Source organism: Strix uralensis, chromosome 7, assembly GCF_047716275.1.
Source record: "Strix uralensis isolate ZFMK-TIS-50842 chromosome 7, bStrUra1, whole genome shotgun sequence".
In the NCBI taxonomy this organism is placed as follows: domain Eukaryota; kingdom Metazoa; phylum Chordata; class Aves; order Strigiformes; family Strigidae; genus Strix; species Strix uralensis.
In genome coordinates, this window is record NC_133978.1 from 31,363,579 (window position 1) to 31,391,014 (window position 27,436).

Sequence of the window (27,436 nt, forward strand, 5' to 3'; positions counted from 1 at the left end):
CCTGGGTTAAACCTCCGCCATGTCGCGGCCCCGGCAGCGCCCCCTGCAGGCGCCGCGACCCCTCCCGCCCCGCCGCTTTCCCCCGCTCGGCTCACACTTGCCTTTGGCGCCCAACCCGCCCCTCAGGGGAGAAACCACCTCTCCTGACTCTTTGGGGGGACGCCTACTGCGGGGAGAGGCAGTGTCAGCAGCCTTCTCCGCTTCGGAGCACCTCCGGGAAGGTCAATGAGGCACTTCAGCAGCTGACACAAAGGACAGTCCCTACTGGTTCTTCCGGTGACCCTTCTCCGGCGGAGCAGGGGCGCGTTCTCTGCTCCCTACCTCCCCCTCCATCTGGTGCTGGATGGTTCGCGCCGGGACGGGACGGGGGAGGTTCCGCCGCCATTTTGTTTGCGTGAGGGGTGAGCGGGGCGCTGTGCTGGGAAGTCTGAGGAGGTTGAAGGGGCGGGAGAAGGCGGCGGCGGTGGAGACCCGGGGTCGCGCCGAGCACTCGTGCCAGGAAGAGACGGTGAGGGCGGGCAGAGTGACAACAGGAGGCACCAGGGCGGGCGCCTTCCCCATCCTTCGCAGACATGTACATCAAGCAGGTAAGCCGGCGGGGTCCAAGCCACCCGCCTTGTGCGGTGCGACCTGGGCCTGGCTGGGTCGGTTTGGTCCTGCCTGCTCTGCCCTGCCCCGCCCCGCCCCGGCGCTGGAGGGTCTTCGACCTCCGGACGAGCGGCAGAGCCATGTCCTGGCCCATAGCAAGAGGCCCGCCGGGTGGTGGCGGGTCCGAAGGCCTTTGCTTGGTTCGCCACTGTCCCGAGGGGGGAAACCGCGGCCATTGCTGAGGGGGAGCATCCTCGGGCCAGCCACGGAGCAAGTCCTCCGTGTAGGTTGCCGGGTGCCTTTCCTCCCCCGGTTCCCGTGGCTAGTTTCATTCATTGCAGGTGTGAAGTGGCGTTGGGGCGAGGCCCTCTTGGAGTCGGGACTTGTTCGCGGGCTCTGTGGGGACCCTTTGGACGGGCCAGTCCTGCTGTCCTGGCTCTCCAGGCAGCGGGTGACCCAAGGCCCGGAGGCTCATACCCATGCGGGGCTCGTACATAGACAAAGGGCTCTCCTCAGCTGTTAGGCGGCATCTTTCAGCTGTTAAAGTTGTTGGTTCTTTTCTTTTTTACTTTTTTTTTTTTTTTTAAATCTGTGCGTGGTTTCAATGGGGAAATGTGACTGTATTTGGGGTTTCAATTCAAACTGCTTTTGTCTGTCCCTTCCCCTGGGAGAAACAACAGTTACTGTTTGTATTGGGGTAATGCTTTAGGCCCCCGGGCATGGACTATTTAACCTATTATACTTTATCCTTGATAAGCAATCTACAGCTAACCCTCAGTTAAAAAGAAGGTCCTTGTATGGACCTTTTCAAAACAGTTTTTGAGATTGAGGCAATTATTAATGTCAGTTCTGTAGTATATCCCTGCAGTCGTATTGCATGGTATAGTTGAATTTTTATGGCTGTTTTCGTACCACTGCCTATACATGTTCATAAAAAGCCTACTGAGATTCTCGTTTCTCAGTGGACTCAAAATTGACCTGGCTTTCTGATACCCTAAGGGTATCTTTATTCAAAAGAATATCATGTTTGAAAGTGCATATTTTACATAGAAATAAGGTTTTCATCAACTGGCTGACTAGGGAGAGCTGCAAATACCTTTTGATTGTGTTTTAGTAAATCACTTTATTGTGCAGGTGCACACATTGCTTTAAAGTCTTTGAATAAGAATTCTTGTTCTCCAGATTTGAACTGCACAAAAGTAAACAGTAGTGAAGATGTATAGAATCAGAGTAAGAAGTCCAAATTAAGAACGGGGGAAATCAGTTACAGCTGGAAAAAAAGAAATTTTAGGTGGTCAGTAACCAATACCGTTCTAGGAGCTATAGAAGAGAGCATAACAAGGTGTGAACATGAGAATAAAATGGATGAGGGATCACTTATTTTGTGGCTTCGCAGAAATCATTCCTGCAGTTTGAAGATTAAAATTGTTTAAGTCTTTATTGCCTTGTATAGCCTTGGATTAAGAAGTTATGAGGTTGCAGAATATGTAGGATGGATGAAGTGAGAAGCCATCTAGGAAAAAACTTTGAGGGGAGGGGAAATAGTTTGCAGAGTTTGTCTGGATCATACTCTGGTGCCTGAGTATGTGGGTGGTAAAAGTTTTTTTTGTAGCAATATCCAAGAAATAATTATTGGTTGTTTTTACCTTTTTGTAGAAGCTTTCAGACTCTTATGAGATTAAAGTAGATGAATTATTCCAATCTGGATGATTTTAGAATATTATAGGCAAACTGTAAAAATACTGGAGATCAAATATTTTGTCCGTTCTTTTATTTTTTTTTTCTTGAAATCTGGTGAATTGGGAAGCAGCATTGTTTACAAAATGTTGGGGGAGGGTAATTTTAATTTATTTTTCAAAATCAGAGTGAGTGAACGTAGTTGCTGTGGCCTAGAGCTGGGGACAAGAGTTGAGTAAGACTTGCTGTTTCCATTTTGCCTTTGAAAGCCACTGGTACGGAGACAGAAAGTCTCCGTCTGGCTGATGAGGCAGACTGGTTTTTTAGAAGAGGTGGGGGTCTGTGCTTACAGCCACAGCGACTGGGTAGTCTTCGGCTAACACGTCTTAAACTTGCTTTCTGTAGTTTGGTCCATTACATTCTGAAATCCTTAGTTACTTCCAATATAGTTGCTTTGGATTTAGATCTGAATACAGCACAGGTACCTAATGAAAACTGTCTTGCCCGTGGAGAGGGAGCATAGTCGCATTTCCAAAAAAAGGTTTAGGTAGGCAAGGCATTGGAGGAAGTTATATTTGAACACAGTTCCTTTTCCAGCATAGCTGCTGTTGCTTAGATCTGATGTTTGATGGTCAAGGATTAGTAATTTTCTGCCTATCCATATTCTTAGCTTCAGATTCCAGTAAGGAAATAATTTTGCAGAGGATTTGACAAGGAGACTGTAGTGCCTGGGAAAAGAATGGCTCAGTGATTTTTTGACTAAAAGTTAGTTAATGCCTTTAAGTTTTATGTAATTTCATTTTTTATAAAGTCGAGTGTTTGATTTTCTGTCTGACATGGCATTTTCATTCAGTATTCGTGAGATGTTTTTAATCCGTTAGTACAAACAGGTGGTAAGAGGAGTTTTCTGTGCTAATCCTTGATAATGGGCTGTCACATAATGGGAGAAAGACTTAACTTGACATGAATAAATCAGGGCGGTTTCTTCTCCCAGTCTTTTGTCTAGTAAATTTTACGGACAGGATTTTTCCCCACTGTTTGTATAGTACACTACCAGAATATTACAGAACATGAATGTTGTTTTAAAGGTAATTGTTTCTTGAGTTGCTCAGGTGTACAGTTAATGTAGGATTTTGTACGGGAGGTGAAGGCTTGCTTCAGTGTTTACAGTTACTACTTCTAGGGTTTTTGCTGAAGTTTTGTGTGTGCTTCTTGGATACAAAGTATTATGCTCATCTTCTGGAATGTGGCCTGTTTTAATTCTTGAAGATGTGAGAGAAGGGATGACATGTTCAGAAAGAGAAAATGGTGATGGGATTGTAGACCTTACAAACTAAACAAAGTCTAAATAATTTCATATTCTAAACTTCAGCGGTAATAATACTGAGAAATATATTGTAAGATGTTTTGCTGTCTTCCTAACAAGTAATTCTTAGTTTATGATAGCTATAATGGTGAAACACTGGCATTATTTTCACAGTGTCTTGCTTCTGTTGGAGAACAGCTGGGCAAAGCACATAATTAAATGTCAACTGTAGTCCTTTTGTAAGCATTCTTGCTGAAAGATCTGCAAACATCAAGACTTCTCAGGTGAAGGCTGTCTTTCTGCTGTCTTGCTGAGCAGAGCAAAGCTACTGTAGTCTTTCAGCACAGCTTTAATGTTTGGAAAAGGTTGCTTAATGCTGGAATGTGCATGCTGTAAGTTGGATAAATTTTGCTGCTGTGCAGAACTGAAGCATCAGGATATTGTCACTCTGTACCTTGTATGTTACCTGACTGGGCACACCTCAAATCTCTACTGAAATGGAATAGTGGGAATTTGACATGCTGCTTCAAGGTGACTGTTTGTTGTGTAGCTCCTGAAGTTAATTGTGTAGGTTTGTATTTGTCTTAAGAAGTAAATCCACTAGAATGAAGATAGCTTGCTTTTTTTACTTTTCCCTTTAGGTTGCACAGTAAAACAAAAACGGCTGAATTGCATGTAAGATAGGTAGAGTCTGGTGTAGTTTTTGCAGTCTGCAATTGCTCTACTTGGAGAATTTGCAAATAGAATTCTTATGCTGTATGTGGATTGCATTATAAAAAATAAGTTTAAATCTGGCCCTACTAGGATAAGTCCTTGTTATATTGTGGTTTTCTTTCCTGTATGCAATACTTGATGCAAATACATCTTTTTTTGTAGTCTGGTACAGAAACATTCTTAGAACTCTCTTGTTCACTGTGCTTTGGCCTAGATAAGTATCAGCATCTCTTGTGATGTGGGGAGAAAAATCTGTCCCTAAAGTGATGCTTAGGTGAGGGGCAAGTTTTATAATGTAAGTTGCTGATCTTGAGCTGGAAGGTTGAAGTGTGTGTGGGAAATCAAGCATATTATAATTGATGTAAATATTCTGTAAAATCTTACAGTTCAAAAACTGCTTAAGAACAGAGACAACCTTGTTAAAATAACTCCCTCTTCTCATTAGGTAATCATCCAGGGCTTTCGAAGCTACAGGGACCAAACCATTGTGGACCCATTCAGCTCAAAACACAATGTCATTGGTAAGTTCTGGTACTTGTCTTTTAACACTAACTAGAGTTGCAGTGTTATTTCAGATGATGTTCACATTAGAGTCCTTTATAGTTTTTAATATTCTGCCTATGTTTGTTGAATGTATTTTCTGTTTAAGAAACTTCTTTACAGTTGTCTGTAACATATCACAAGGGGTATTCCACTTACAGCAAAGTAATGCTAACATTCAGTTTTACTGTGACAGTAGTCTGAGTCTTCAGAAATAGGGTGAGGTCTGTAAATGCCTTCATATGTGCAGATCTCTGTCAGCCAGATCCCCATTAAAAGCTGTCCTTGCAGGAACAGCAGCAGAGAATTTGTATGGGATTCTTTTTGTGTGTGTGTGCAAGTGTGATCATTCTTGATAAGCACACTACCTACTATAAACTGCTGCAGAGAAGATGATCCTCTTTCTTCCAGCTTTGGAGGAATGAATTTGTGGAATGTGGACTGTCAAAAAGTATAACATAAATTTCAAAGTGTAGTTTTATAAATAACACCTAATCTAACAGCATGTTTCTGTCCACCATTCGCATGCCTTTTCCTGGTTTTGCCCATGGATGCCTGGTACTGCGTTTTCATTTGCACTGATTTTTAGCGACTGTGCAGCAACTTTGAGACTGCTGACACAACAGAAAACAGTCAATTTTGGACATCAAAACTTAGTAGTTAGGATTTACTCTGAGACTGGAAAAGCGTGCACACGACTTGAATAGCATGTTCTGTTATGTAATGTTAATTCAGCGAGACCTCAAACTTTTTCCAGGTATTAGTATTTTTAAAAGAAAAAAAAGGAAAAGAAAAAAAAGCCCAGCTTCACTATTTTTTGCCTTTTTAAATACCTCAATAGCAATCCCAAGTAGTTTGGGGGATGAAGTGAATCTGGAGGGCATGTAGGCAGGAAGGGATGAAAAGCCTGGGATGTTCATTGCTACTGGAAGGCAAGCAGTTTCAAAATTAATACAGTAGCTGCTGATCTTAAAGATAAGACATTGAGCCTTGCTGAAACACATAGGAATAAACACTGAGATGACTCTATGTTGGCATAGTGCTGTATTCTTAAACCTTTAATTTTTAAATAGAAATAGCACTTCTTCCAGTCTTTTTAAAACAAAACATTCCTGAACTAGCAAGTGTAGTATTAAAAAGTTCAGAGTCAGCCTGAATGTACAAGTGAATTCCTTTGGTTAAATATAAAAAAACTGATGCTGGGACCAGAAGAGTTGGATTTAGGTCTACTGTTCTTATCCCATCAGGAGATCAGTATTAAAAAAAAAAAAAAGGATGGGAATAAATAGGATTGTTTTAACCATTACTCTCATTGTGGAATAGTGTTGGAGTTTGTAAGTTATTGTAATGTGTCTGAGTGGGGAAAGGACTGCTCTCTTATTCTCACACAATGACTAAGTCATTCACCTGCTAAGTTTGCCTCATCCCACTGAGATTTTATTTGGCTGTGTTATATTTGGGTTCTGTTCTTGAATATTTATACGCAACATTTAAGGTACATTGCAATGTTAACCTATGTCAACTTGAGATTATACTTTGTGATTCAATTTTCAGTAGGAAGAAATGGATCTGGGAAAAGCAACTTTTTTTATGGTAAGCACAGATTTCTTAATACAATAGCATGGGGATGTTGATGGTAACAGGCTGACAGAGTTTTGCCGGAAGTTGTTTTACCAAATGTTCTTCCTCAGTAAGGAGTGGCACATTGGTAATTACTTGGCAATGATCAAAGGCAGATCTCTGAGCTTGTTTAATAGCTACCTTCAGGTTTTTCCCTAGTATTCGGCTTCTCTTATTAAGGGCCTTCCAAGATTTTAAATGGTGAAAAAAGTATTTAGAGGAGGAAACTGATTCTAAAAGTCCACCTTGAAAGCTGCTTGGGATGTTTGCAGTTGCTTTAGACATTCTCAGTGGCTACATTCTAAGCTGGTTCCATAGCGGTATGGCACAGCTTATACAACCTTTTAACATATGGCTATGAGGGGCATTTTGTGGGGTGGGAGCATCAGTGAAGGAGCAAAGACGCTAGTCAGAGGTGTTAGTGGCCTTTGTGATGGTAGTCTTTATAAATTGTCAAGTGTTAAGTATTTTAGCAATACTTTTAACTTAGTCTGCGTGCTGTGTATTTGTAGAGGAAAGCTCATGAATCCTTAGGTGGGCAGCGTTGTTAATGCTTACGCGGTGAATTAGTAAGGTGGCGACAATGAGACTTCTTCAGAGAAATTGTAGTGTACAGCAGGCTGAGTGATGAAGATCCAGCGGATGAACGTTTTTAATGAAGAAACATTGTAAGGTATTAGCAGTGGTATGACTGTACTATGTAACAGTAAAACAGTATGTTTTGAGTTAAAGAAACTGCTGCATATCTCCCTAAAGGAAAGAATAAATCTTCTGTTTCATTACTATTTTATTACAGCAATTCAGTTTGTCCTCAGTGATGAGTTTAGTCATCTTCGCCCAGAGCAGAGACTGGCTTTGTTGCATGTAAGTGAAGGTGTACAACAACAAGACTAAAGAATAAGCTAATGCATTTGCATGTTACTGCAAAAATGGTAAACTGCTGGGCTGTGGATATTTTAAGCCAATTATTTTGAAAGCATTCTTAAACGTTTTTTGTTTGCCTTTGGCAAAAGGGAATTTATAACAAAGTAAAACATTATGTTGATAATGCACACTGGTGAATGTATATCCAAGATTTTCAGAAATAAAAATGTATGTACTGGATCTTACATAGATGCTCTTGATTTTCAAATCCTTGGAATGAAAGGGGAAGTGGGATTGTTAGGGAAAAGGAGAGATGAGTGAGCTTAAAATCCTTCTAATGTGGGAATTATGTAACTAAAATATTTCTTTTCTCAGGAAGGTACAGGTCCTCGTGTTATTTCAGCATTTGTGGAAATTATTTTTGACAATTCGGACAACAGGTTACCGGTAAGTTGAATACACTACTTCAGAAATAGATGATTATTTCTGACTCTAGTAATCTCAGTATGAGTGAAGTTTTCAGTACAGTAACTGCTTTTGAGTCAGTTCTAGTAAAAAGTACCATAAACATTCTGGATTAGTAATACATACCTACTGCAAGCAGTTGAATTTATTGGATTTTGTTTTCTTAAGATTGATAAAGAGGAAGTCTCACTTCGCAGAGTCATTGGAGCCAAGAAGGACCAATATTTCTTAGACAAGAAAATGGTGACGTAGGTACTTCTTTTCCTTAGCTGAATGAGACCAGTAGGATTTCTGTAAAATTCTCTAGTCAAACTGAACACTTGCATCTCTAGTCTGAAGTAAATCAGTTGTGTAATGCCAAGTACCAGTAGTTTGACAGCAAGGGAATTAGTCCTTATGCAATAGACAGCAGACTGAATTTACGGTTTAATCTGTTCATTAGTGTGATATTTAACTGCTTATATGGTATTTCTTTCAGGGCTTTTTTTTAAATAGAAGAGTTGCCAGACTTTAGGTTGTTTCATATCCTTCCTTGTGATATCTTTATCTGTATTTGCCTCTTTGCTTCAAGGTGCTTCTTGCTTAATCTCTTTCCAACACTATAGTATTTTGGATATTTTCCACTTTCATTCTCTCATTTACTTCTAGAATTAGCTATTACCAAATAAAGAAGCTTCTTCAAACAGAGCATGCATTGCACACAGTGATTATAGTATGTGATGTATAGTTGTGATACTTTACTGAATTTTTACGGCTGTCACTTTTACTGTAAGTGTTTTTAATAGATTCACAATAACGTTTCAGGAAAAATGATGTAATGAATCTTCTTGAAAGTGCTGGATTTTCTCGCAGTAATCCCTACTACATTGTCAAACAAGGAAAGGTAAGATTCTTTTTCACAAAGTGGAAGAAATCATTAAGAGTATTATGTTTCCTGGATGCCAAACTTAGTTCAATTATTGCAGAAGTAAACCAAAACCTAAATCCATTGTAGTTGGAAACAGTTCTGTAGTTGCTGCTTTTGCAAATATTACTGGTTTAGTAGTTTATGTCGATATTAAGAAAAATAATTTAATGTCTGTAATGTTGATACTTAGAAAAGTTTGGTTTTTCATGGTAATCTTTGCAATCATGTGCTTTTCGGTATTCTTAAAAACAAAGCAGACTTAATTCCTATGACTATTTCAGTGTAAATTCATAGATTTCTGAGCCTTAAGATGAGGCAGTAAAGTAATTGTAGAGAATTTTAAGAGGCTTAAAATACTGTCAGTGGAGGAGTGTGGAAGCACCAAAAGTGATCTCCCAGCAGGGAAAGGGCTCACAGCATGGCCTGTATTAACTGGTCTTTCAAGACCCAAGCACACTTACCAGAGCTTTCAAAGGACACCGAGATCTGGAGACAAAGGAGGGATTACTTGTCATGGCTCACTGGGTGGGACACTGTGGAGATGCTGATAACTCAGCTCCAAAAGATTAGTGAAAGGAGAATGCAGGAGAAGAGAAGCACTTGATGGCAGAAATGCTGACCCAGCGGTGCAGTCTGGGATTGTTTATCAGGATGAATTTTCCTGTATGGCTGAACATGTGTATTTGGAAGAAACAACTTCAGCTGGAAAGTCACTTGTGTTTTGTCATGGGGATTGGTGCACATGACTCAGCCAAAATACACATACTGGTTTTAATACAGTACAAATCAGAAACAGTTACCTTATTTACCTTCTTATAAAAGGATGCAAGCACTGAAATTCTACTGAAGGAAAGTGAGTTTTACATGGGGTTTAATTGTATGATTAATTTAATGTTGGGTGAGCGAGTGTTTCACGACGCGAATTATTCTAAGATTATAACCCCTACATTTTGGTGTGGTTTTATGGAGGCATTTAAACTATTTGGTTTAGCACTAGAACTTGAAAGCCCAAGCTTGAGTTTCTCTAAACATAATTTTGAGCGGGTAATGATTTCTTCAGTTTACGTAATACTAGTATCTGAAGTTTTAGCAATAACTGGTAGCATTTGAAAAACAACAAAATTCATTACAAGCAGAATACTTGCCATCCTAAAGTGAATCTTTTGCCAAAACCTCAGGCAAGCAGACACAGCAAAAAAAGTGCGATCTTTGATCTGTTGTGTTTAGTTATACATCCAGAGCAGGCTATTGAAATCATAGATCTTGAATTTTTAGATCAACCAGATGGCCACAGCTCCTGACTCTCAAAGACTGAAGTTACTAAGAGAAGTAGCTGGTACCAGAGTGTACGATGAACGTAAAGAAGAGAGTATTTCACTAATGAAAGAAACAGGTAAAAATAGTTTAAGAAGTGGATGTTTTGTACCACATTAATTCCATTAACTCTAAAGGTTTATGGCTTTTTCAGTAAGGCTAATTGCTAGATAGATCTTGTTTGTGGTATGTTAAATGATACAGAGCATGTCATATTTACTCCTTGAATTTTAAAAATCTCAAAAGGTTTAATAAGTGACTTAATGTGTGCTTTTACTAATAAAACTTTTTAGCTAGACTAATAGGGGTATTCGTACTGTTCAAAACATGAGTGATGTCAGCTGGCAATGATCCAAAAATCAGGATACATACTGCTATGCAAACTCTAAAATTTATGTAGTATAGTATAAAATTTTAAGTGTACATGCTTGTGTTGCCTTACATAACTAATATCAACAGTTCTGCTGGTAGGATGTTTCTTTGAGGAATTTCTGAACATGGGTTCTCCTTTTCATATTTTGTAACTGTTGACATAGTTAATCCCTGGAGATTCAGTAGCTTTAAAGTTGTGGGAATGTATTCCAGTGTTTAACTGCACTTCAATCTTGTCATCTTTTCTCAAGAGGGCAAGCGAGAGAAGATCAATGAGTTGTTGAAATACATCGAAGAGCGACTGCATACTCTAGAAGAGGAGAAAGAAGAGCTGGCTCAGTACCAGAAATGGGATAAAATGAGGCGGGCGTTAGAATACACCATTTATAATCAGGAGCTTAATGAAACCCGAGCTAAGCTTGATGAGGTAAAATATCTTGGCTAATGTAAATCATAACATGAGCTGTTGATTTGCTTTTTGCCAACGTCTCCTTGCATTGCTTGATAGAATCTGTCAATGTTCTTCACTAATTTAACAAATTATTTTCTTTCTGGAACTATTACTAAACCAGAATCTTACTACTTAAGCTATTGGTGATATTTCCGTACAGCTTTCTGCCAAGCGGGAGACAAGTGGAGAGAAATCCAGGCAGCTGAGAGATGCACAGCAAGATGCTAGAGATAAAATGGAGGTAAAAATACTTTTAACAAGGTCTCTCCAGAGGTGTGGTTTGCTTTCTGGGTTTTTTTTGGCAGGTGGTTTCTAAAACTGTTAAATTCTATTTTATGCTCTCATCCCGTTTGGAAACAGGAGAAGTTTTTCACACTTTAAGTGTATCTTGATCTACATAATAATAGTCTTGTGAGTTTTAATAGATACTGAAATGTGCATGCAGTGTTTAAGTTACTGCATATTTAAATTTGCATAGGAAATAGAACGACAGGTTCGAGAACTGAAGACAAAGATTTCGGCAATGAAAGAAGAGAAAGAACAACTTAGTGCTGAAAGACAGGAGCAGATTAAACAGAGGACTAAATTGGAGCTGAAGGCTAAAGACCTGCAGGATGAATTAGCTGGCAACAGTGAACAAAGGGTATGTAACAGCGGTGAAGTCATTTAAAATGTCTTTGTCACAAGGTATTATGCTTGTGTATTGAAGTTTTGGTTTTAGACTGCAGCATTTCATTATTTTCTAAGGTTTGTTGGACAGATATCTTAGGTTTTTGGGATGTTTTCAGTGTGCTTCCAGGGGATGTAAACATAGACTCCTGTGTTGTTATCCTTTATTTATCATAATACAGTTCCTGATACTACCTAACTTTAAATACTGCTTTGTTTGACTTTCAGAAAAGACTGTTAAAAGAGAGGCAAAAGCTTCTTGAGAAAATTGAGGAGAAGCAGAAAGAATTAGCAGAAACGGAGCCGAAATTCAACAGTGTAAAAGAAAAAGAAGAGAGGGGAATTGCTAGGTCTGTGCCATTCTACAATGGGGAGTCAAAGCATTTAAAAAAACCCCAAGATACTATCAGTACTATCCATATGTGCAATTCTGAGTTGTACTTGTTGCTTGAGAGTGGGGTGGTAGCTATATATACTTACAGATGGTCTGTAAAAAGCCTCCTTTATTGTTGGGGGGGAACAGTATTGGTGACATTGATATTTAAGTTTAATCACTTTGGGCTGTTGTCAAATTTGTTGTTTTGTGAAGTGCTAAAATTTTAGAGTCTGATTTGATGCTTTATGAAAATTCTTATGGTAGTTCTTAATGCTTGCTCTTAATAAATTCAAAGAGTTCTTTATAATACCATGTCTTTCCCTTCTCAAAATAGGCTTGCACAGGCTACACAGGAAAGAACAGATCTTTATGCAAAACAAGGTCGAGGAAGCCAGTTTACTTCCAAAGAAGAAAGGGATAAGTGGATAAAGAAAGAACTGAAGTCTTTAGATCAAGCCATCAATGACAAGAAGCGGCAAATTGCAGCTATACACAAGGATTTGGAGGATACAGAGGCAAACAAGGAGAAAAATTTGGAACAGTACAGTGTATGTTTTCAGCTTACTACTTGTCAGTATTTTTGAGAGAGGGGTTAAACACTTGATTTTGGACAATTAAACTTTAATGCCTATTTATAAGGAAGATGAGACTTTCTGGTTGGGTGTGGTCTCTTAAAAATGTGTTATGAAAACATCTGCAGATAGACTCTGAACTCCCTTTAGCACTGCATTTAACTTCACTCTTTATGTTGACTTTCTGGTACTTTCCCCAAAGTGTCTGGCCTGAGTTTTCAGGAAGAGACTTGCTCTTGTCTATGTTGAACATGGCCATTTCATATAGGTAACACCTTGTTATGTTTTTATAGAGGTCTGCATTGGTTGTTTTAGCTCTTTATTTTCCCTAAACAGGGCGTCTTTTAAACTGTGCTGCAAGCACTGCACCTTTGCACCACAATTGCAGCTGGTTAGAAGTTGTGTCCCTATCGATGTTAGAAGACTAATCTAAGTATTATTTGCATAACTTTTAGATTTTAATTTCTATTCAGAAACAGCTCTTACACTGCAAATACAGCAGTACAATCCAAAAATGCCACTTCTGCTAGGAGCTGCAGGAATGAAAACCCCATATCTAATGGTGGGAGAGCATCCAGTGCTAGTGCTACTACCCTGCATGTGCTGGTAGACAGTGCTCTTGGTCTTTGTGTAATACATCTACCAAAATCAAGGATCGGTCTGACAAAATCTAGGAAGGTAGTGGTACAAAGACAATGATGTTCTGCTAAAATACTGTTTGGATGGGGCTCATGTTAGCAAAGTAATGATTCTCTGAATTGGTGAATGAAAGAAATTACATTTACCCCTGACTATATTGTACTGCTCAATAGAATTCTGTAGAATTGAAGAAGTTAAATTTGAGGTGGCCTTTGATTCCTTTTATAAACATGTCTTGGTTTTCTTTTTCTCCTTAAGGAAGATTGATTTATACTTGGGCTAAGAGTTGCATAGCTTTTTGTTATTCGAAGGGGAGGGAGATGTCTTGGGTGAACGTGATGGAAAGCTTGCAAAGTTAGGTTGGAAAAACTTGGCTATGTTTTGAGAACACAGCTAGTCCTCCTGTACACAGATAATTAAAAACATCTGAGTGCTAGCCCTGAGCTGCTTTGAAAGTGGCAAATGTTAAATGAGCAAGGGGGGGGGGGCGGGGATGTCTATGTGTTGGCTTAAACAGCACATTGTTGACAGCTGCTGTGGTAAAGTACTAGTAGTGCTGGAGAGCAGGCTAATATTGTTGACTAATAGCAATATGGCATGTAATGCAAGGCTACTATGTATGTTCTTATCACAGATGTTCTTTCAGAGCATGATTACACAGTTCTGTGTATGATAGCTACTGTTTTGGTTCAGTTTCTTACTGTGACTTCGTGAGCCATTTTGCTGTAATACCCCAATGCACAGCTCAACTTAGTGCCTGCCTTGCAGTCCGCTTGATAACTTCACCTTGTTACTGCTCCCTTACAAAGATGTATTTATTCTTAGTGCTTTTGCAGATTGTTGTAAATTGGTTAAAACACCTGTAGGAATCATTTCTGAATTTTAAGTAGTAACTTAATATTGAATAAAATAAAGACTTTTCTTTTTTGACCAGAGAGCTGTAGTTCATACTATTCTTTTCTTTGTGTTAGAAACTGGACCAGGATCTTAATGAAGTGAAAGCTCGTGTTGAAGAACTGGACAGAAAATACTATGAAGTGAAAAATAAAAAGGATGAACTACAGAGCGAAAGAAAGTTAGTAATTAATTGAAATATGTCTGAATCTCACTTAATGTGAAGGACCCCAACTGTGTAGTTGTTAACATAGCATGTAGGTATGTTTTTTTTAAATACAGCCATGTATGAACTCCTGCACTTCGCCTTCCTGTTAAATTAGCAGTCTTTGAGAATAATAATGACAATTAAAAAAAAATCTTCAGACTTCATTCACACTTAAAATATTTTAATTATTTTTGTTCTGTAGTTATCTGTGGAGAGAAGAGAATGCAGAACAACAAGCTCTCGCTGCAAAGCGGGAGGATTTAGAAAAGAAACAGCAGCTTCTCAGAGCAGCAACAGGAAAGGTAAGATACCTTGTATTTGAGAAGTTCTTGTGGAAGCTTTTCTTCTCATTCTTAAAGGACAAGTCATAGTTATATCTGAAAGATATGACAGTTATTTCTTTTGGTTATGGTGTCATAACTAAAATGGACAAATTGTATTTATGAGCTATAAATATTTGAAAAATTCAGCTTTAGACCTAACTAGAAATTAGTTTTGTAAGTGCAAGGTAATTGAGGAGAGGTAAGGAGACCAGGTAAAAATGGAATACTTTGAAAATTTCTTCTGATATCTTTTTGCTTTTAAGGAGGAGAAGAAAAAAAAAAAAAGTCCTTGAATAGGGTAGACTCAAATATTTGGATATCTTCTGTTAGAGCTGTAGGTTAGTTAGCAGGGACTTAGTGAAAAAGGAGGCTACAACTTTCACAAAGTTAAAAGTAAAATGGGTATTACTTGTGCATCTTTTAATTGCAGTACAATGATGAGTTATATTTTAACAGGCCATTTTGAATGGTATAGATAGCATAAACAAAGTCTTGGAGCACTTCCGTCGAAAAGGCATAAACCAGCATGTTCTAAATGGCTATCATGGCATTGTGATGAATAACTTTGAATGTGAACCAGCTTTCTACACCTGTGTTGAAGTTACTGCAGGGAACAGGTAATTACATACTATTTAGTGTTACATAAGTTAAAGTAGCTACAGTGTTACCATTTAGTTGTTGGTGCTAGTTGCTACTGAAAGTTTTACTCTTGAGCTTGAGCTCTCATCCTTGTTTTGTCAAAGTGCCTTCTGTATAGCATGATCAAACTGCTACTCCTTTGAGAAGGAACTAAGAAGAATTCTGTCTATTTAAAAATTAATCCTAGCTGGTCTTGATCTTGTCTAAAAAAAACCCAACCTAAAACAAAACTACACAAAGACCTCAAAAAAGGGCCCCAGATCCACACTCCTGACATTGCCAGAAGGGTTGGTGGTGAGGCTGAGCTATATTGAATAAAGTGGATGTCATCTTTTGGTGTGGAGAATTCTACAGTAGGCAGTGCTGATGTTTCAATGGTAACAATCGATAAGAATTATTTCACTTAAACTAGAAAATCTCATGGGTGAGGATGGTCTCTAGACTGTCAAAACCAGCTATCTGAAAAGATGTTGAGTGTTAACGAGTCTGTAATGTATGTTCTAGAAGAAGTAAGTGCCTGCTGGGTAATCCACCACTTCCTGCAGCATCTGAAACTTCAAATTAATTTAAATTGTCTTTCTGTGTCATCAGTCCCCTGTTTCAATTCACAAGTAGCCATACAAATTCTTGTTCTGTTGAAACGCAGATAGTGCCTAAGGGCAGGAAGGAGGACAGAGGTGACGTGATCTTGCAAACTACCACATAAAAAGAAATCTTGATGCTACCACAATTTAAAATGCAGTCCCTCATCTGAAACATCTGTGTCTGCATGAACATGGGTGTCTTCTCAAAGTACTTCAGTTCTCTCTGAATCCTGTTGTGCCCCGTAGTTTGGAAAAAGCAGTAACAAACAAACTGTAGTTGAACTTGGAAAAGAAAGATCACTTATTTCAGTTTCTCTGGTGCTAGTCCCAGTCATGCACAGGGAGATATGTGGTCTCTGTTTCTGTTGATTGTGTACAGAAGCATAAGATGCAAACTCTGTAAATCCATGCAGAGGACTGACTATTGTTTACTGAAGTGGTGTGGAGGACAGAGAGTTGCAGTTGAACCGAAAAAGGCAGTGTACATAGCAATGCTGTACGCATATTGAGCTGCTCTTGTGACTGGAGGGTGGAATGTAAAATTCTTGGCTGATCCCCTTTTAATGAAAGTGAGTATCAACTTATTCTAAGGCACAGGCTTGAAGAGAAAATGCAGTGCAGCATTATATTGGTATGTTATTTAATAGTACCTGCATGCTTACTGTTCCCATAAAATATGTTAGTGATTTTAGCACAGTAAAGTTTTGCTTATTTGTTGGGCTTGTTTATTAGGTTGTTTTATCACATTGTGGATTCTGATGAGGTCAGTACAAAGATCCTAATGGAATTTAACAAAATGAACCTTCCTGGAGAAGTTACTTTCCTCCCTCTGAACAAGCTGGATGTTAGAGATACTGCTTATCCTGAGACTAATGTGAGTGAGAGTTCCTTTTGAGTCTTCCTCTACAAAGTCTCATATTTTGATTTGTTTGTGTGTATTGCTTTTTGCCCACCACTTGCTTTGCTGTTGAATGTCTGCAGTCAGATACTATTTCGAATGTATGCTTCACAACATAAAAAACTGTTATAGGAAAATACTTTCCTACCAGGTATTTGCTCTGTAAAGCTTAACTTCACCTTACCAGTAAATAGGTGATACTAAAAAGAAGTAACATTTTATTGTAACCTGATAATAATTGCCTGAATTACTGAATTGTAATTCATTAAGCTGAAATGCTGCCATGGACAAAAGCTGAAGAGCCATGTTACAACCATGGGCAGTTTCTCAAAGTTGTTGGAAATAAGTTGTGGTTTTATATTTAAAAAATGCATAAATAAATCTTCAGTGACAGCCATTTAAAAAGTAGTTCTGAAACATATTTCAAGAAAGTATCTGTTGTTTGAAATTTTAATAGTGAACAAATTGTGTAAATGTTAACTGCTTCCTACAATAATCATGGTAGAATAAGGTTTTTTTAATGTTTTTTTCTTTTTTCCTCAGGTAAGCAGGAAAAAAGAAATAAACAATCAGACTTCTAGGGTGCTTATTTGGGAGGGATTTACTAGTAAAGCTGTGTTAATGTTTGTGTCCTACTTTCTACAGAAAGGAACAATTTTTTTGGAGGAAAAAAATTTTACTGCGAATTTATGATACTTACTCAACTCTTGTTTCAGTATCAATTTAATACTCGGATAAGAGTCCTGGCAGACTTAGTCAACTTAAGACTTAAGCCTAGCTGTTAAAAGCTAAAATTGCAAAATCTTGTGCTTGATTTCCATAGAGTGTTTGTATTTGTCTTGGTAATGTTCAGTCAGTGTGTCATCCTTCTACCAACTGACAGCTGTTTATTTCCAAAGTATCATTCACAATATTGTGCTTTTGAGTTCAGGGTTTGACATCCTGTATGTAAATAATGAAACACACAGCTCCAGAAGTCTTCATTCTAGTAGTTTATTGATTGTGAAACCAATGTTAATATTCAGTGAATTTGAGCTATGCTAAGCTTTTAGAAATTCTTGTTATAAAGCTAGAGTGTATTCTATTTTTACTCTTGGTGGTAGTTTCTTTTTTCCAGGGCTCTCTTTAATTCTGTATATGAATTAGTTGCAATATACTTGCCATATTTGTATCAATATGTTCTTCTCATTAAAATCACTGTCACTTCAGGATGCTATTCCTATGATCAGTAAACTGAGATACAATCCAAGATTCGACAAAGCTTTCAAACATGTTTTTGGCAAGACTCTAATTTGTCGTAGCATGGAAGTGTCTACCCAGCTGGCCAGAGCTTTCACTATGGATTGTATTACTCTGGAAGGTAAATGTTGCAATCTTAGAAATTATTTCTTTTAAAAATGGGATCCCTGGAAGGTAAGGCTCCTTAAATATGGTCTGTTAGCGTTGTCAAAGTAAGATTATTTTAAGTAATAGTATACTTGACTGAGATGTACAGTGTTGCACTTGGTCAAGTACTGTACTTAAAAATACACAATCTCTTCACAAGCTGTTGAATTTCCTTATGATTTAAAAGTTAGTAACTACATATCTCCATCCTCAAGAATTGTAAAGCAGATTAGGTTTGTATTCAATTTGTTTTAGGCAATTTAACAGGTGTTTGTTTTCCTGGAGTATTCATGGTGTTTTCCACAAACTTAAACCAGTGTTAGGGTGTAAATGTACAGCTTTAATTACCAATAAATGCAAGGTGAATTCTTCTGCATACCAGACACATTTCCATGTTCTCTGTAATAATCTGTATCTCTTGTTAATTGCCTGTTCTCAGAGGGCATATTCCCGGCAGGTTTACTGTTATCTTTTTGTCTCTTAAAGTCAATTTGAAAAAAAATGCTAAGGATGCCTGAGGAGGAAACAATTTTTCAGTAACATCATACTCTACAAGCCACAAAGGCTGCTAATTACTCAGCCTCTCTTTTGTTTTCTCCCTTACAGAGTATCTGAGATTTTTTTTTTAAACTGGTAGTGCTAGGCATTTGCATTTTCCCCTTAATATAAGTATTTTTTTTTCCTTCACGCTGCATGGTTTCGGAAGTTAATTAAAAACAAAACAGAAATCAGCTAATGCTTAAAGGAGATCATATCAATCTGTGGTCTTGAGAAAGGAAATGCACTTTAAATCAAATACAGAAATAAACATTTCCCTAATTACTATAAACATATATATGTGATTCCTGATACTGGTGCAGCGCTTCTCTGTAGGTAAGTTGAAATGTTCTAGTTAGCCTGCTAAGTTGTATTGTAGAAACTGCTCTGAACATTACGGAGAGCATACAGGGGGCAGTTTATAGTCTCATTCTGTTATGCCTTTAGGTGATCAAGTCAGCCATCGTGGTGCTTTGACTGGAGGTTATTATGACACAAGGAAGTCTCGGCTTGAATTGCAAAAAGATGTTAGAAAGGCGGAAGAAGAACTTGGTGAACTTGAAGCAAAACTCAATGAAAATTTACGCAGAAACATTGAAAATATCCTTTTGTTGTTTTGGGGGAAAGGTTGCATGATGACAAAGCTTTTGTTTTGTGGTTGCAGTAATAGATAAAAAACAGGAGACTAACTTCTGTTAATGTTACGTATTTAGCTGTGGCGTTTGTTTTGGCTGTTGTTTGTGCAACCTGGTTCTGTATTAATGTTACTGTAGAGATTTTAGTAGCAAAGAAATCAATGGTAAAACAAACAAAACACCTGCATGTGAAAATTGGTGTACAAACAGTGAAAACAACAGATTTTAATACATATCCATTGTTTATGTGGCTGAATTGCATTCTTTTGAAAAAATAATATTTAGATCAATGTGGTTAAGAAATAGTTTCTATACCACTTCTGTACTGGGGAAACTGGACTGAAAAATAGTAATTGAAGGACACCTTGTCCAAATAGTTTGCTTCAGAGAGTGGCTGGCACTGTAGGCTTCGGGGAAAAGGAGCATTAGTAGTCTGTCCCTGTTAAAATTTGATCTTGATCTTTAAAGCTTAGAGATGAGGTTAAACCCTAAATTATGAGTCTTCTGTGGCTTCTAGAGTTTGTTGTAGTAACTGCTATAACCAGATATTCTTATCTGTGTTAATCTTCACTGCTTCTTCTGACTCATGCTATATTTTTAGTACTTGTGTCCTGAATTGGTGTGTTCCATAGTCCACTTATGCTGTGGGGAGGAGATGGAGGGCATTATATTATAATTAAGCTCCGTGTTGCTTGGCAGTCTTGGTCTTTTCAGTCTCTTTGTACAAAAATTCACGTAACTCACATTTTTCTCTAACCCCTTTAATGCTACAGTGTCCTTTTGAGATCCAGTATCTAAAATTCAAGGACAAGGGAGATTTATACAATTTTATTCTCCATTATCCAGGTCATTCTGTCCTTTGAACTGAACTCCTTTTGTTTTTTGACCTGCAGCAGTGCATTAGAGACATTTTTGGTGCAGCAGATGGGCAGAACACTGAAGCCACAGAACACTTAGATCCACAGCTGATTAGCAAAACTATAAAAGTATGTACCTGTGACTATGTTAAGTCAGTGGAAAAATGTCGAAATGGTCTGTTAAACGTGACTTAAATAAACTGAATTTGCCAACTGGCTTTACATGCAGCAGCAATAATGAATGTCTTTCGCCCTTCTTATTGTTCCTGTAAGCAATGTGCAGGACCCAATATGAGTATCTACAATTAAATATTTGAGTGTGGTATTTTCTCCTTCTTTAGTTCTTTTTTAAGCTACAGATATGTAGGTATATGGTTTTAAAAGGATTTGTGCAGAAACTAATTTTAACATTAATCTCAGCGTGCATTGTACAGGTAGCCGCCTTTTTGTAACTAGGAACAGGAGCTTGAATTCCTGGTGCTTGTAGTTAAATTTCCCAATTACCTGTTAGACCCTTTGGTTTCAGTATAACTTAACTTTTAATCAGGACTGCTATTTTGGAACTGAGATATGTTTCTTGCTATCATTTGAGTCAAAATCTTTAGGCCTGAGTTTTCATTTTGAGAAGGGATCTGTAGGGAATGTAGGTAGGGTACTCATCTAACCGATAGAAATTCCTATGAGGCATACCCTTCAGCTGTGGTAGATCAGTGACTGTAGTAAGAGCTGTTACTGCAGTTTGACAGTAACTTTTAGAACATAACGCAAACAGACCTCAGTAGTTTTGAAAGTAAAATAACCATTCCCACTAACTTGCTGTTGTGTAGCTCATTCAGTTTCCCAAAATGTTCAATGATGTAGGGAAGTATTTTACTGTAACCTCTGCTTAGGGGAATTACTTAAGTTTTAGAGCATTTAAGTTGATACTGTGTTAAAATATACATTGTAGTAGGAGTAACATGATGTTAGTGATTCAACATAAATTAAAACAATCTTCTGCAAGCCCTGCATCATGACTTAAGCCATTATATTAAAATTAGCATGAACAGATTACACTTTTTGCCTTAGAATTGAGTAAGGGATAATTGTATTGTTCTAATATTTCTTTTTAAACGTAGGTATCTGCTCTTCTATATTTTGTAAGATCTGAGTTTTCCTTACAAGTTCAAATGTATCCCTGTGTTCTTCCAAGTGCCATGTTGTAAAATTACGTTAAATTAAGCTTTCCTTGTTTGTTCTTGGCATTGATAAGGGTGCTCAAGTTACTTGATGTCTCCTGTACAACTGAATGTTTTGGTTTTGTGGGAGGTTTTTTTTTATTATTTTCATGGCAGCTGAATATGCAAAGCAGAATAAAAATTGAAGGTACTACTATGTAATAAAATGCTTTTTAAAACAAGGACAGTGTTTTCCTTAGCCCACGGAATGGATTAATAATGAGATTGACCAGCTAATGAACCAAATGCAGCAAATTGAGACACAGCAGAGAAAGTTCAAAGCCTCTCGAGACAGTATTTTGTCAGAGATGAAAATGCTGAAGGAGAAAAGGCAACAGTCTGAGAAGACATTTATGCCTAAGGTATACTATGGGGCTATTGAAAGCTGTTACTGTTTTTATATTAATTGTTTCTGTAATATTACTGATAAACTTGCATTCCTTTCTGGTTAACATCATAATGTGAAATACAAAGAGATGACTGGAGATGTCACAAAAATATATAAACAGAAAAGTGGAACTTATATAAATCTACAGATTGCTTTGAGGAATAATTCTGTCTCATATCTGTTCCATAGCAACGCAGTTTGCAGAGCTTGGAGGCAAGTTTACATGCTATGGAGTCAACTAGAGAATCATTAAAAGCAGAGCTGGGGACTGATTTGTTGTCTCAGCTCAGTCTTGAAGATCAGAAACGTGTGGATGCCCTTAATGATGAAATTCGACAACTACAGCAAGTAAGGAAATGAAAATGTCTTGCCATTAAATGTGTGGTATCTTTCTTCCCAATAAACTTATTTTTGTCCTTTTGTGTGAGAAGTCACTTATGAATATACCGTAATTAGTTTCATCAGTAGTACCTAGGCATGTTTGGAGTTTTCTCATCTGCAAAGTGTATTTGCATGTTTCTCAAATGCTGGGTAAGTTTTACTAGCTGTATTGTGTGAGAGTTATGGCTGTTTGCATTGGAATCATCACAGTTTTCTTGCTACTGCTCTTGGACTTTACAACAATAAATGCAAATAGATACAATCTGAAAGGGATAATGCGCAGTGTGGGAAAATAGTGCCTTTAAGCACATGGTAGATGGGACAAAAACTAAAGTTTTGTCCGATACCCATCTTCTTGAAAAAATACTACTTAAGTAGTTGCTCTTCTGGGTTTAAGAATTGAATTCAGATGCTAATACGGTTTCTTAAAACTTACTGGGTTTTATGGCTGACTTTTACACTAGACAGCTGCAAAAATACTTCCCATTTGTTTCCTTCTATCTGTTAAAATTAGAGCAACAGTCCAAAGCATTGTGTGATATTTTAGTACATAGAATTGTGTGAAGAGTGGGGGGTTTGTCTTAATTTTTTTAAAAAGTTAAAAATAGTTGTTTAAAAGTCAGTTAAGGCTATTTGTACACTTTTCATTTTTTTTCAGGAAAACAGACAGCTTTTGAATGAGAGGATTAAACTGGAAGGCATTATCACAAGAGTTGAAACATATCTCAATGAGAATCTAAGAAAACGCTTAGACCAAGTAGAACAAGTAAGGATTTTCTCTTAAATGTACTTTTGCAATCTGTTTTTGGTTTCTTTCTGGGGCTTTAAGGTATTAAATCGTTTGATAAATGTTCGTTACTCTGCATTATCTGTGATGGGTTTTGCTTCCCTATATACAAGCTGAGTTAGCTGCTTTATGTAAGTTTCAGCACAGTATTTTAGACATGAATTTTTGACAGAAATCCTACTTTAAATATACAGCCTATATATAAAGAGCACCATCATGACAGATTTGTTTGGAAATCTAACATTAATAAAATACTAAATACAGTTATATGTAGAGTAGCAGAAGATAACTTGTTTGTCTGGCTTATACTTTTGTTGCCCTCCGTGCTGAAGCTTGGTGACATTTACTTTGTCCCATAGGAACTGAACGAGCTTCGAGAAACAGAAGGTGGCACAGTTCTTACTGCCACAACATCGGAACTTGAGGCTATCAACAAACGAGTGAAAGATACGCTGGCACGGTCAGATGGTTGGTAGCATCATTTTTTGAAAGAAAATTCTGCAGGGTTTTGAAAGTTCACATGTGCCATATTGTGGTCTGTTTCTTAAACCAAAATACGAGAAGTAATCATTAATTTCAAATATGCTGTAGTAGTTACACAGTGTGTAACAGATTTCTGGAACTTACTACAAAAGATAAGTGAAATAAGGTTTTTGTGCATGTTGTGCACAAAGAAATTGTCCACAGTTGCACACTAATACCAGTAAGTATGTATTGGTGATAACAGACTTCTGGCTTCAGGGCATAGTACTCTTGAAACAACCTTCATACAAGCATGATCTTGTATAGTTGTTCTTGAATTTTGTCTAACCTGTCTAAAACTAAGTTGCTGTCAAATAGGAAATAGCATCTGGATGGCTCAAACTTCAGGCTTCTCTTTCTATACCCTGTATGACCTTAGTATGTTTGTTAGGGTGTCTTTTAAGCCATATACTCATGGGGAAGAAGAGAGCAAGTTCCAGCTTTTTGTCTTAAAATTAACTTTCTACTCCTTAATAGATCTTTTTCTTTCGATTATCTTTTTGTTTCATAAATACTTGACTGGATAATTGCTGATTTTATGCAGGCATGTAAGACTTACCACTTCGGGGTTTTGTGCTTTCACCCAATATCTCAGATCTGGATAATTCTATTGACAAAACGGAAGCAGGAATTAAAGAGCTTCAAAAGAGCATGGAACGCTGGAAGAACATGGAAAAGGAACATATGGATGCCATTAACCATGATACAAAAGAACTGGAAAAAATGACTAACAGACAAGGCATGCTTCTCAAGAAGAAAGAGGAATGCATGAAGAAAATCCGAGAGTTGGGTTCACTTCCACAGGAAGCCTTTGAAAAGTATCAGACTTTAAGTTTAAAGCAGGTAATAAGTGTGCTTGGCTTTATGTACGTGACACTAACATTTCGGGTCACGAAACATCTTGAGTGTCAGATGTGGCTAGAATTGCAAGTCACTTAGATACGTTAATATTTTCCATTTACAGTTATTCCGCAAACTGGAGCAGTGCAATACGGAACTGAAGAAATACAGTCATGTTAATAAAAAAGCTTTAGATCAGTTTGTGAATTTCTCAGAGCAGAAAGAAAAATTGATAAAAAGACAAGAGGAACTGGACAGGGGCTACAAATCCATCATGGAGCTGATGAATGTCCTCGAGCTCAGGAAATACGAGGCTATTCAGCTGACTTTCAAACAGGTAACAAAATGGCAACAACTGTAAAGAAACTGTGCTGAAATCAAATTGTCCCATTATGTAGCAGCTATATGGGAAGAAGCAGATATTAAGTACATCTATAATAATAGAAGGCAGTATCATGTAACTTAAGGTTTGTGGGTTTTTAAATACTGAAATAGGCTAGTATTTTAAATAGGTGCTCCTCTTGGTTGTATTGCAACTCTAGCTTTGGTTTAAACCTGTTAAATACTTCATTTCTGGTGAATACTTCATTTCTTTGTAGTACATACAACCCTTTCTAGTGAATGTCTGGTAAAAAACTCTGCTCCAAATCCATTCTTCAGATTTAGTGAAAGTAATTCCTAATGTTAACAAAGGATCTTAGCTACAAAGTTTGTAAAGTCTTCTCATAAAAGGTCATTTGCTTAAGAGAGATCTCTTCAGTAAACTTGAGATATAGATCATACTTGCTTTTGCTGCTGTTTTATATGTTAATTCTACCACTTCCTTGAAAAAACTTGTGAAAATTCTCATGCTACAAGAACAGTTGGCTTAAATGTTTTTAAACCAAGCTCTGTGTAGCGTATGTTTCTCACTTCTATTTCCACTTAAGAATGAATGTTGGTCTCTGCTTTGTAGCAGATACTTAGTGTGAGTAAAACCAGCTGTTGTCTGCATTTGATTTTACTGTGTAAAAATGAGCTGGTGATTGACTGTTTGTTTTTCAGGTGTCAAAAAATTTCAGTGAAGTATTCCAGAAGTTAGTCCCTGGTGGCAAGGCCACATTAGTGATGAAGAAAGGAGATGTGGAGGGCAGTCAGTCCCAGGATGAAGGTGAAGGCAGCACCGAGAGTGAAAGGGGATCTGGATCTCAGAGCAGTGTTCCATCTGTAGACCAGTTCACTGGAGTTGGCATAAGGGTAAAGAAAAATATTTTGTGTTTCAGTACTCCAAATATTTGTTTAGATTGCCTTTTATTTTTAAAAGGCAACATTAAATTGGTTCTGTTTATTTACTATAATAGCAAGTGACATTGCAGTTCAATATTTTGAAATCATCTTTCTGTTGCATTGTTTTCTTAGGTATCGTTCACAGGGAAGCAGGGTGAAATGAGAGAAATGCAGCAACTTTCAGGTGGACAGAAATCCTTAGTGGCTCTAGCCCTGATATTTGCTATCCAGAAATGTGATCCAGCTCCATTTTACTTGTTTGATGAAATCGACCAAGCCTTGGATGCTCAGCACAGAAAAGCTGTTTCAGGTAACTGTCTACCTTTATTCATCTTCGTTGTGGTTGAAGGTGATAGTCTATGTCTTCTCCTCCCTGACATTTAAGATAAAAGCTTTTAAGCATAAAGGCACATTTTTTAATATTCCAACATGTGTGTTAGAATTTAACCTTGTTCCTTTTGAAGCTTTCATGAACTTGGTTTTAGGCAGAAGCTCTGTGTTGTCTGCTGTGTCTAAAGGGTGTCCTCACAACACTTCAGTGTGGTGGAAATAGTCCTGTTTTGAATTGTAGTTTGATTATAAATATGAACTTTTAGCTCATTGCATTGTTGGGGAAGTGCTTACTCTGTTTTCATCATAGAAGTTTAATACCCCACTGATTTTGCCAAGTTGGCTGAATTTGTCAGAGTTGATACTGGAATTAACGATAGTACTTTAAAACCCTGTATGGATCCTTTCTTGATTCGTGAGTGGTTTTGGTTTTTGTTTTGTTAACTACAACCTAATTTTGAGTAATGAATAACAAACTCTTTGCTTGTCTCATACTAAGACCAGTCCTACTCTTTTGTGTTCTTTTTAGATATGATTATGGAATTAGCTGAACACGCTCAGTTTATTACAACAACTTTTAGGCCTGAACTGCTTGAGTCAGCTGACAAGTTCTATGGTGTAAAATTCAGAAACAAGGTAAATAATATATTTTAGTTATGGCATTTACCGAGAACCTTATCAAGTTGTGCATTTGGGACTTGACTTAAGAGTTCAAAGTGAATCAGCCTTATTTCAGTGATGGATTTCTAGTTATATTGCAGCCTTGTGTAAAAGTTCTCTCCTTCCTGAAAAAGAATTTAAATATCTACAGACGTCCCTTGTCATGTTCTTTAAAGGAGATTAGAAATTGATTATAAGCCTGTTGCTGAGTCCTGGAGCTTTCAGAAATAAGCCTGGCTTACTCTGCAGGAGATACTGTAATAACTGTGTACTTCTTTTTGTTCCACCAGGTTAGTCATATTGATGTCATCACAGCAGAAATGGCCAAAGACTTTGTAGAAGATGACACCACGCATGGTTAAAAGAAATTGTACTTTCTGCTTGTTTGGAAGCTGTGTATAGTGCTATGTTTATGCCAGGGATCTGTAAATTTAAAATATGAAATAATTAGTCCTTGTTTAAAATAGTTTTTGAACACATTTTAACCAAGACCCCAGAAGGCTTAGTTTCAGAGAAGCTTGAGTATCCATTTTGTCTCTGTTGCTGTATTTTATAAGATAATTGTTAATGCTACCTTTATACCTGTAGTTTGGAAATTTTATTCTCTTCCCTTAAATCTTTTGTAAAGTGTCTGTTGCTGTTTTAAAGCTTTTCAGAAAGTGCTAGCTATTCCTTCTTAAGTATAATTTTACCATTTATATTGCCTCACATGTTTTTTTTTAAATGGCTTCAATTAAAATGATTGGTTTTATTGCTGTAACTTGTATATATTAAGTTTCTGGTTTATATTGTCTGTCTTTAGAGGATTCCACTGAGATGCAGTAAATACTATTTGGTCATATTGGAGCTGCATATTTCACAAGTATGAGACAAAACAATTCTTTAAAGCCATTCTTTCTTCTGTCTTTTTCCCCTTTTTTGTACATTGCCAATGCTGGCAGAAAACCACCCCAAACCTGTGCTTGTCCAAATTCATAGTGTTCTGGTTCTTGAACTGAAAAATTCTTCCA

The 27,436-nt window shown here is 37.5% G+C and overlaps 1 protein-coding gene across 2 annotated transcripts; it reads left to right on the top strand.

Annotated features, from left to right (window-relative positions):
• The first annotated feature begins 395 nt into the window (after positions 1-395).
• SMC3 (structural maintenance of chromosomes 3) lies at positions 396-27,186 on the top strand. 2 transcript variants are annotated; one of them, XM_074875252.1, is made up of 29 exons: positions 396-587; positions 4,731-4,806; positions 6,380-6,418; positions 7,242-7,309; positions 7,685-7,756; positions 7,943-8,022; positions 8,579-8,657; positions 9,957-10,074; positions 10,619-10,794; positions 10,979-11,059; positions 11,297-11,461; positions 11,716-11,837; positions 12,198-12,411; positions 14,046-14,149; positions 14,379-14,478; positions 14,956-15,116; positions 16,455-16,596; positions 17,830-17,980; positions 18,991-19,143; positions 21,463-21,614; positions 21,830-21,988; positions 22,680-22,787; positions 23,168-23,276; positions 23,926-24,173; positions 24,295-24,507; positions 25,215-25,406; positions 25,569-25,746; positions 26,296-26,402; positions 26,717-27,186. In XM_074875252.1, exons 1-29 carry the CDS (start codon positions 573-575, stop codon positions 26,786-26,788), a joined length of 3,654 nt encoding a protein of 1,217 aa, XP_074731353.1. In that variant the 5' UTR covers positions 396-572; the 3' UTR covers positions 26,789-27,186. The 2 variants fall into 2 exon arrangements, with proteins under 2 accessions (XP_074731353.1, XP_074731354.1); XM_074875253.1 differs by lacking the exon at positions 6,380-6,418.
• The last annotated feature ends 250 nt before the right edge of the window (positions 27,187-27,436 follow it).

What these genes read in the sequence shown, in the direction of transcription:
- SMC3 (XM_074875252.1), top strand. An exon ending in CTGGCAACAGTGAACAAAGG is followed by an intron (nt 11,462 to 11,715) that starts GTATGTAACAGC and finishes TTTGACTTTCAG; the next exon opens with AAAAGACTGTTAAAAGAGAG. An exon ending in TCAGAGCAGCAACAGGAAAG is followed by an intron (nt 14,479 to 14,955) that starts GTAAGATACCTT and finishes ATATTTTAACAG; the next exon opens with GCCATTTTGAATGGTATAGA.